A 10,743-nucleotide genomic window follows, 5' to 3' on the forward strand; every position below is an offset into this window, starting at 1 on the left:
GGGCGGTGGCCGCTCGTCCCTCCGCCTCTGCCCCACTTACGTCGGCGCCCGGCCGGGGAGAGGCCCTTACAAGTGACCGTGTGTGACGGCACGGCGAGCTCCGAGTCCCGCGTGGTTGCGGGGAACGTTGGAGCTAAGGACGGGCGGTGCGCCGCACGTGGTTGTCCCTCGCACCTTCGGCCGCACCCGTACCGCGCTCCCTAGGAGGCGGCAGCGGCCGGCGCTCGGGGCTGGGAGGGCGGTTGGCCGCGCTCTGCCCCTTGCTGTGCCCGCTAACGTCTCCCTGTGTAAAACTAGCCTGGTCAGCGGGACCTGTCAGCCCTGCTGCAGAACCACGCCAACCCCGCGGGTTGAGCCCCTCCCGGCGCAGCTCGCACCCGGGGGCGGTGCGAGAGAGAGAAAGGAGGCGGTGGGTGGGTGGGGAGAGGGGCGAGCGCGGGGCGGGGGCATGGCGGGGCTCGGCCGCCGACACCCGACACCTCCCGCTCTGGCGGAGGCGGCGGCGGGTGAGTGAGCGCAGCGCGGCCGTGCGGGACGGGGCGGCCCCCGGGAGAGGCGAGGGATGCGCGGCGTGGCCTAAGGGAAGCGCTCCGTTCGCTTCTTCCCCACCCCACCCCGGCCTTTGTTCGCTGCCGGAGGGAGCGCGGGGGCAAAATGGAGGCGATCCCCCGGCCCTGCCCGCCGGCATTGGGGTGCGTTCTCCTTCGGACGGGGTGGGGGCGGGACGGGGCAGCCCCGAGGAAGAGCTGAGCTGTGCGGCATCAAGCGTGGCCACGCAGCGCCTTCAGTCAGAGCCGTAGGGAAAGCGCAGATAAAAAAATGACTAAAAGATGGCTCTGCGGCCTTAACGGCGCTCCCGCGGCCGCAGAAGCCTCCCGGGTGAGAGAGAGGTGCCCCCAGCGCTCCCTGTCCTCCTTGGGCTTCAGGTGGGCACCGTGGGCACGTCGGGGGAACTTCAGCCCCTCTGTCTCCAGAGGGTGTGAATAGCAACTCTCCGTAGTGAAGTTGAAACCAAACTTTTGTTTTCGTATTTGCACTTTAAATGTTATTTGTTCTGCTGTGTTGGGCTGCAGATGGGTGTGGGATTGGATGAAGGAGGTGGGAGCACAACTGAAGAGCTTGGGGGGGAACATCGAGATTTTGACCAAAGGAGGTGGTGAGGCAGCAGGCTGGAATAAGTGCAGTGATCCCCGAGCCTTTGGACATTGCTTGAAAACTGTTAAGAAAGAGTCAGCAGGATCTGAGTAGCCAGACATCCACAGACACCAGCAAATGCTGGATATGCAAAACAAAGCGGAACAGTCAGGATCGAGTGGCCAAACTTAAAGAAGAAAAAAAAAGAAAAGTTAACCTTCCTTCAAATAATCAAAGATTCAGTTACATTGCTGTCAGTTCTCCCAGCCTAGACGTACAGCTGGCTGGTATGGCTTAGAAAATAAATTACTAAGAAAATCTGTGAATAAATGCTAACTTTCTTTTGTTTCCTCCCATTCCACTTGCCTCTTTCTGTCTTTCAGATAGCTTCTTCCCTTTTCTAGGCTTGGCTCTGCTACCGACCTCCAGCGTACCCACTGGCAATCTCCTGCCCCTTTGGTTTCCCACCTAAAATGGTTTCCCGCGTCCTACAGGTAAGGTTTAATTGATGCAGACAAAAGAGTCTTTGGAGAGAGCGTGAGGAAATGTTGCTGGAAAATTTCTAAGCGGTGTTGTGCTGCTTCTAGGTGCTCAGCATGCCTTGGCCGCTCCTGCTCTGCTCACTCTGACCATGAGCAGCAATTCTTCCCTCGGCAATGGGAATGGTCTGAGGAACCTTACCACGCAGGAAGACGGTGTGGTCAGAGTCACTGAAGCCATCGCTATAATTGTCATCGCTGTTTTCATCTGCTTGGGCAACCTCATCATTGTTGTCACCCTCTATCGGAAGTCTTACCTTCTCACGCTGAGCAACAAGTTTGTGTTCAGCCTGACCCTCTCCAACTTTCTGCTCTCTGTCCTGGTGCTGCCTTTTGTCGTCACCAGCTCCATCAGGCGGGAATGGATCTTTGGAGTCGTTTGGTGCAATTTCTCAGCCCTGCTCTACATGCTGATCAGCTCAGCCAGCATGCTTACTCTTGGACTCATAGCCATAGACCGGTAAGTGGCTTTTCATAATGAGCGGTAACTAATTGCGCAGTCATTCCATAGGGTCACTTATTGGCTGTAGGCTGGAGAAGCAGTGCTGTGGATGACATTGCAGTTGCAATGTCATTTTCCTTCAGTCCCACATGAAATTTTGACACGGAGAAGAAGAAAACACTGTCATTGATAATATAGTAGTATACATTATATAGTAGTATACATTAACATCATTCCAATATGGTTTTTGCTGTTCATTGTTTGTGACATTTTTGTTGTTGTTCACCAGGTACTATGCTGTCCTTTACCCTATGGTATACCCGATGAAGATTACAGGCAACAGAGCAGTGGTGGCTCTTGTGTATGTGTGGCTACACTCCCTCATTGGCTGCCTCCCTCCCCTCTTTGGTTGGTCGTCTTTGGAGTTTGACCAGTTCAAGTGGATGTGTGTGGCAGCGTGGCACAAAGAGGCTGGTTACACTGCCTTTTGGCAGGTCTGGTGTGCGTTGTTGCCTTTTGTGGTCATGATGATCTGCTATGGGTTCATATTCCGGGTGGCGAGGATTAAAGCCCGCAAAATCCACTGTGGCAGTGTTGTCATTGCGGAGGAGGACTCCCAGAGGAACGGGAGGAAGAACTCCAGCACCTCCACGTCCTCCTCAGGAAGCCGAAGGAACGCTTTCCAAGGGGTTGTCTACTCTGCCAACCAGTGCAAAGCTTTCATAACCATCTTGGTTGTCATCGGTGCTTTTGTTATTACGTGGGGACCTTACATGATAGTAATTACATCAGAAGCGCTTTGGGGAAAAAACAGTATTTCCCCTGCCTTGGAGACGTTAGCTACGTGGTTGTCCTTTTCCAGTGCCATTTGCCACCCATTAATTTATGGACTGTGGAACAAAACGGTGCGCAAGGAACTACTAGGAATGTGCTTTGGGGATCGGTATTATCGTGAGTCGTTTGTTCAGCGGCATAGGACCTCGAGGTTATTCAGCATTTCCAATAGGATCACAGGTAAGACATTCTTAGTACCATTAAGAGCAATTCTTCATATCTGTGTCCAGTTGGCACGGTTCAGAACTCTGTAAACAAAGTGGGATGTTTCTGGAGGCTTCAGCAACCTTGTTTGGCTTATCACAGACGCTTGAAAGGAGAATGTACTTTTGGTGGGAGATAACTTCATCCTCTTAGCCCACTAAAGTTTTCCCTGCCAGAGAAGATACAGCAAATAAGTGAAGAAAAATAAGCTCTCTCAAACTCTTCTCATGTAACTGCTGTTTTGTTCTATAGAGATTTAAGCAATACTGACTGCACGTTTTGTGAGGGGGTTCAATCACCCTCCCTGAAGATTTTGAAGAGCTGTGCAGGTGTGGCATTGAAGGGCATGGTTTAGTTGGCGTGGTAGTGCTGGGTTGATGGTTGGACTAGATGATCTTAGTGGTCTTTTCCAGATTCTATGGTTTTGCCCCATATGCTGCACACTAGCTCCATAATACAGCGCTTTCAGATTCACAGATGTTATACTGCTCTTATTGCATTACAGTATTTCTGTAAGCTCAGATTTTATGATTGTGAAGAAGAGATCCTAAACACTGTGATACTGCGCAAAGCAGTAAACATATTTGGTGTGTCCCTTAGTTGCAGTCTGAGAGCTTCAGCTGCTCCGAACTTCTTTAAGTAGTAATGCAATGAAATTCTGATTATTAATTTTTTAATTAATTTTTTTATCCTTTTTCTGGTCCTGCTTAGAATCTTCCCCCCCCCCCCAAAATAAAAAGACATTTTCATGGGGTTCCTTGGGACATTCCAGTCAGAGGTGATAAATAAAGTTACCTAACTGGGAAAATATATAAGGAAAGGAAGAATGGCAAAGCTTCTGTTGTCTTTTTGCAACCTGGAGTCGCTGTTAGAAACTCCCATCTAAAGGAAGGAGTTGTGCAGCTGCATCACATCACAAGCTGCAAGTGATTTCTAATTCTCTACCCTTTACCAAATCTGTATCCTGGAGGTGATGGGGATGAGTACATTGGAAAGTGAGGTGGGAGGGAAAAGATAGGAAAACTTTCTCTTTCCAAGTGATAAGAAACTGATGATAGTTTCAAATGTATCGGGCGTACCAGCTGGATAGTGATTAAAACACACACACACATATATATATCTTTGTGCAGAATCCAAAGACAGCACTTATGTAAGAATCCTAGATTCTCCTCCTTCCCATATATGAGGATTAGAAAGAAGCCAGCTCTCTCAGTGCCCTGGTATTGCTATTAAATTCCTTGCTGTGCTAATGGCCTGTCTCACCTGCTGGTGGCCACCAGGCAGTTCTCTGGATAGAAGGTGTCTGGCAAGTGATCCCATCTCTCTGGGTGTGTGTGCTCAGTGTTCAGCCTGGCTTGCTGATAAAATGTGCAAATGGAGTGGGAGAGAGATGGTGTGGGTAGAAGAGAGGCTTGCCATATGGAAGGACTCCAAAGATACTTGAAAGCAACTCGCCTTATATTTCTACTTATAAGATGGAAAGTCCAGATGCTGCGCACTCTGGAAGAGCAGAGTAAGTTTTACAGATGTAAGAGTAAACAAGGTGGTAGAGTTGGTATGATTGTAAGTTCTTACTCTTATAGACAACCATCTACTGAGTAATGAGCATGAAACTCTCTTGCAGATTTGGGACTATCCCCTCATCTCACTGCCCTCATGGCAGGTGGGCGGCCATTAGGAAACAGCAGCAGCACAGGAGATACGGGTTTCAGCTGTTCACAGGATTCAGGTAAATAAAGGCTCTCGCTCTGTCAGGCAGGAGTTTGCACTTGTAGCTTGGCAAAACTCTCTGGGATAATCAGTGTGTTTACATACTCAGATGTCTCTTGGTGGATGGAAAACATGAAGAATCCGTTCCAGCTGTCACAACAAAATTGCTGCAGTTCTTTTCCTTCCTTGCTCTCAATATGTCTACTTGCAAGGAATAATGACCCTCCCTTGCTAATGCTTCCCGGGAACGGGGCGTACCACTTATGATTTTCTCCTTCGGTTTCTGTCATTCTTCTTGAACTTTGCGTGTATCTGCAAGGAACAGAGCAACAGAGTGACGTGGAGAATGCTTCTCTGATTCCTAGTTTGTAATAGGCTTTGTCATGTTGACCCTACAGTCTAAACATAACTGCATCAGATGGTTTCAGCTTGTGATTGTGTCACTACTTAAGATCTTTCGACTGAAGGTAGTTTGGAAAAGGGAAAAAGAGTTTTGACAGTAACTTTCTATGCAAAACTGTAACTAGATTTTTCTGGCAATTATTTCAGCTACCACTCCTTAACTGAACTGTAATTATTTTAAAGAGTAGTTCTGTTCTATAGACACCAGAGGGTGATCTTTTAACAATTGCTTGGTACCAGAGGTTTGTTTCTTACATTTCTAAGGGAAACGTATGGAGCTGGGTTTTATTCAGGCACTCATTTTCTGCTGGCGTTTTTATGCCTGCTGTGAGTATTCTGCAACTGTGTGCGACAAATGAGAGTAACGTCACGTGAAACCTGTTTTTGTCTGAAATCATTGTGTGTTACCACCATTTGAGGAATGATACCGAGCATCTTAAATGAACAAACCAAGTTTGTACCTTAGGCTATTAGACGTTCTGCTTCAAGGAAGAAAATATTTCATGTATATATCAGTAGGAGTCAACTGTTTTCGGTAGGCAGGCTCATACCCCAGCTGATCCACAGAACAACACAGAAAGTTGTTAACTTGCTTTATGCAACAGCTCCTTGTGTCCTTAAGGGAGTCATATGGCAGCACACGCACATTTCACTTTATACAGTGAACTGATAAACTTTTTATCAATGAATTGTCAACAGACACTAGACCTATGGAGAGGTATGTTGTCTAGACATGCATTTCCAGCAATGTCTTTCTCTCACTTTCTGTAAAATTGGCACTGGAAACATGTCCTTATTGTAAAAAGAATAGATTTGGGAACCAAAAGTATTGAAATGAATGTAGAGGGATGTGAAGTCACCACCTGGAGGAGTTAAGAAACCTGTGAAGACTCTTTGTCCCAGCCTGGTGCCATGTCACGGGATGCCATGAGAACAGTGGTAAAGATTACGCATAAGGAAGCTGTGCCTTGCAACACTGGCTTCTCTGAGGGCTGCTCTCAGCGTTGTGTTGGCATCTCCCCAGAATGCTTGCTCTGCCTCTGTCACCAAGATCACAAGGATGGACTAAGCTGCAGTCTTGCAGTTTGTATGAAAGCACTGATGTCAAGGTGAATTTCCTTGTGCTCGTACGCTGTTTTATATCGAAAAGATGCAAAGCCAAATACAGAGAGGTGAAATAACTGATAAACTGAAACCATTTTTTTCCTGCTAAAATACACTTAATGGAAATCAAAATAGGTTGTGAAAAACTGAATTGTAGAGGGAAATTCTCCAATTTGGATTTCCACTGAGGTCTGATTACAAGCAGGACATTTGGCAGCTGTTGTCTGCCCCTGAGGTGGTCATGGGCAGCCTCTGTCCTGATCAGTTGTGGAAGATGTCCTTGGCCTTACCCTTTATTTACAGAAGGCAAGGTTTCACCTTTGCATGATGTTCTATTGATGTTATAATCTCTGCAGCTGAACATTTTGGAGCCACTTGAGGTTTTATATCGCTAATGAGAAAAGAATTCCAAATCTTTTCAATGAAAACTCCAACCTCATTCACTTTGTGTGCAGTAATTAATTAAAGCTTAAATTTGCCTGCAAAATCTGGGTTTAGGCATCTTTTGGAGGAACTGTTGCAGACTGTAAAGATTTTGCCCCCACTTAACATTCTGGTTTCTCTCTTCGTGTGATTTTGTTCTTGTATCTGAGCATTGCACCTTTTCACTTTGAGAACACTTGCTTTGTTTCAGGAACAGACACGATGCTCCTTGAAGACTATAGCTCAGACGGCCCTTCTCTTCCACATTGTGTCTGTCCTCCTAGAAGAAGGAGTTCAGTGACATTTGAAGATGAAGTAGAGCAAATTAAAGGTGGGCTTAGGGGTAAGTATGAAAACGCTCAGAACAAAATACTTTACCTTCTCAGGAAGTCTCTCGGGACCTTTAGAATTGCCTGAAACTGTATCATAGAATCACAGAATGGCCTGGGTTGAAAAGATTCATTGATCTAAACATAATTGTGTTGTGTCTATTTTTGTTTTTAACTTTCTTGACTGGGCACATTTCTCGGTAGATATAGCTGGAAATGGATGAATCGTGCAACTTTTTTTCAGTCAGCTCATGTAGATCCTGCGGTAACAAAGTGTTACTGTGGTGATCTGGAAGTGTTGCGAGGTTAGTTTAAGGTAGACTGATAGTATAAGCTAGAAGTCTTGGTAATGAATGACTGAATTTACTGAGTAATAAATTATTGTGGTCAATGCACAAATGAGCAGAGTACCTCAAAGCATCGAGTACTGATAAAACCTAGCTCATTTTTACAATTATGAAATAATAAGAGTGCACATAGATCAGAATCATAGAATGGCTTGAGTTGGAAGGGACTTCGAACATCAGATAGTTCCCTCCTGTTGTGGGCAGGGCTGCCACCCACCAGCTCAGGATGCCCAGGGTCCCATCCAACCTGGCCTTGAACATCTCCAGGGATGGGGCAATTACAAGTGAGTTGATATTGAAGCCTTTGGATGGCCAGGCTGTTTGTTCTTATATACTGTTCTTTGTTTTTTCCCTTTCAGAAACTGCAAAGAATTCCGTTCTTCACGTAAAAGCTGATGTTCATAAATCTCTGGACAGCTACGCATCCAGTTTAGCGAGAGCTATTGAAGCTGATGTGAAAATCAGCTTGTTTGGGGAAGGTGCTTTACCAGGAGCTCTGTTTCCTGTGCGGACTCTGCCAGGAAGCGGAATGAACACACGGCGTGCCATCAGGCCCCATGCTAGTCAAAGACTTCAGCTTCAGAGCATCGATGAAGGGAACATTTGACAGAAGGAAAAGAACTGAATGAAACCACTAAGCAGGACCTACCATGTCTGTTACTGTTTTAACAGAAACAGGATACCTCGTTGGGACGTTTTCAGTGTTTTTTGAGCACTTGAATGTCAGTTGAATACTTGCATCAGCATTTTGCAGCAGTATTTACTTATTGTTTAGGGTGCTATTGGACTCCTTTTTGCCACATCTTAAGCCTGTCGTGCAGAGCATAGGAACACGGAGTTTGGTTTTGTCAACCAAATCATTAGTCCATTGAATCACATTGTCTCGTTTTGGCCGTAGCTGACACAGAAATGAAAAATGAAAAGTATGTGCAGTGTTTAATAATTGTAGTGACCCTTTTCTGAACATTTGGATCATCCATTTATACTTGATAGCTGGAGTGTTCTGATGAGAGCTTGTACATTGGTTACTACATGCAGCCTTACTATCAAGATTCCCAAATAACAGAGCATGGATTTCACTAAGGGACGACAGTTGATCTTTACAGGGAGCTCATATACATTATGATTCTTCTTACCCTAGCTAGTAGATATTTCTGGCCGTTTGTCAGGCTGCTAGGTATGAAACCTAATTGCGATTGCTTCTGCTTAACGAGACACCAGCTTCTCCAGATGCAATGGGTGGAAGCAGACCAGTGTTGGAAGTATCACAGAAGTATTAGAGAACACAACATTGCAGAGTTCTTAGTTTCTCTGAGAACCGCAATTCTCTTCCCTGCTTTTGCTTTGACTAAAAGATCACCCTACAGCTTCAGGAAGCTTGACAGGACATAAGGTATTACCACTTAAATCATATGTGCAGGATTCATCTTTTCTATAGAAGGAAATTCTATGGGTTATTTTTTAATCATGAGAGAGTGTAGAACTTAATAGTTACCTCAGTGCGTATATTTTTCGGAGTTTTAATTCATTAGTCTCTAGAATAAGACCGTTTAGCACTTACATTGCACCTTGCACATTCTAAGCACTGCACAGAATTTACCTTGTTAGGCCTGTGTGAGAGGGCTCATCAGCCCCGCTTGCCAAAGAAGAGGAATGCAGCAACGGTTGAGTCAGAAATGAAAGCAGCTGCAAGATGGAAAGATTTGTTATGAAAAGAGGGACGAAATGGATCTTATGAGAATGCCTAGTGTGAGGAACCTCTCTGTGCCTTCCTAGCCTGGACCTTTTCGTCCTTTATGGAAGTTACTGCCCTGCCTTAATGTTTATTTCAAGGAGATGGATCAGTAAGATATCCATTTCTTGAGTCAGTTTCTTGGGTGTCAGTAGCAAATGGACTTTTGGACCAAGGGCTGTATTTGTTTACTCTTATGTCTATTCCCCACTGTCTCTTTTTTTTTCTTAGAAGTGATCTGAGTTTTCGCATTGGATTCTTTGGAAATTGGAGGCAGACTGTTTATATCTGGTCAAAAAATCAAGGGCATGGTTGTTAAGTTATGCCTGCTTGCAACTTGCTCAAAGGCACAGAAACAAAAATAAAGTAGGTTTTGAGGCAAAGCCTCAGGTCTGTACTGATTTTAGATATCATTTTTGTCCATCTTCTCAATTCAGAAATACATTTCAGCACAAGCTTATGTCTATCTGTGGATAAAGCAGCTTGTCTTTGAACTAGCCTCAATCCATGACATTCCCACATAAGATTTAATTGCATGCTTAAAATTCAGTACATGGTTTGCTGATTAAGAACAGGCTCTTAAATCAAGAACACTTAAGTACCGTAAGATGGCTCTTTGAATAATGCAGAATGAAACGAGCTGTGGACTGGATGGAAAGCTGATGTTCTGAGCAGCAGTGTGTGTGTACCAGCTTCACACGCCTGTATTTCTTTTCACTTTTTGTGTGTTGGTTCTTTGGGGCACTTCAAAACCCAGATCCAACTGTTTGCCAGGAAATGCCCTGCGCTGAGGTTGTTATTGCTGTCATTAATGCTGCAATTGCAGTTGTTCATACTGGTCAGCGCTCCTTAAGGTATGTGCTTCCCTCAGAGGGCTTGAAGTGTTTTGTCTGCATCCCTTTTCTTTCACATTCCTGCTTCCAAATTAGTCGAGTCAAGTGCCTTTGAATGCAGAAAGGGCAAAGGCGGGTGAAGACCGTGCAAGGCCAAAACTAGTGGGGTATTTAGAAGCAAAAATGTTCCTGTCATGTGTGAATGCACAAAATCAGCTGTTTTCTAAAAAGGACATTTTTCACAATGATGCTGAGCCAAATTCAGTCTTCAGGCTGATCAGCGAGGCTGTGGCTGTTCACACCAGTACTGAATTGGGCTCTCAGTGTTCATTTCACTAATCCATTATTTAGTATGACCGTTGTTAGTATTTTTGCTAATGAAATTATAGCCTCTCTGTATTTCTGTTATTGCCAGCATCACTTTGTCATAAGTTAATGCAGTAATGCACACAGTTTGTAAGATTGTATCCCTCCCGTCTTAAATACAGAAGGAGAAAGTTTCTAATGGTCCAAGATGTTTGTTTATAATTAATTTGTTTATAGTTAATTTTAAATTAAAGCTACTTAAAATGCTTCCATGTAAAAAGAAATATATTGAGCTTAGTGTATCAACTTGGCAACGCCCTCCGGTGAAGAACGTGTCCCTGTGTAGGAAGGCTGTGTGGCGAGCCCAAGGGTCTCGGCGAGTCAGGAGGAACACCAAGCTTAAC

General features: G+C 45.2%; 1 protein-coding gene across 2 annotated transcripts; it reads left to right on the forward strand.

Moving 5' to 3' along the window:
* The first annotated feature begins 435 nt into the window (after nucleotides 1-435).
* On the forward strand, nucleotides 436-10,614 carry GPR161 (G protein-coupled receptor 161). Of its 2 annotated transcripts, none has more exons than XM_072339601.1 (7): nucleotides 436-506; nucleotides 1,518-1,628; nucleotides 1,722-2,133; nucleotides 2,405-3,129; nucleotides 4,778-4,882; nucleotides 7,004-7,135; nucleotides 7,828-10,614. In XM_072339601.1, exons 3-7 carry the CDS (start codon nucleotides 1,766-1,768, stop codon nucleotides 8,073-8,075), a joined length of 1,578 nt encoding a protein of 525 aa, XP_072195702.1. In that variant the 5' UTR covers nucleotides 436-506; nucleotides 1,518-1,628; nucleotides 1,722-1,765; the 3' UTR covers nucleotides 8,076-10,614. The 2 variants fall into 2 exon arrangements, with proteins under 2 accessions (XP_072195702.1, XP_072195708.1); XM_072339607.1 differs by having other exon boundaries at nucleotides 442-506; nucleotides 7,004-7,123; nucleotides 7,828-8,406.
* The last annotated feature ends 129 nt before the right edge of the window (nucleotides 10,615-10,743 follow it).

Source organism: Excalfactoria chinensis, chromosome 1, assembly GCF_039878825.1.
Source record: "Excalfactoria chinensis isolate bCotChi1 chromosome 1, bCotChi1.hap2, whole genome shotgun sequence".
In the NCBI taxonomy this organism is placed as follows: Eukaryota; Metazoa; Chordata; class Aves; order Galliformes; family Phasianidae; genus Excalfactoria; species Excalfactoria chinensis.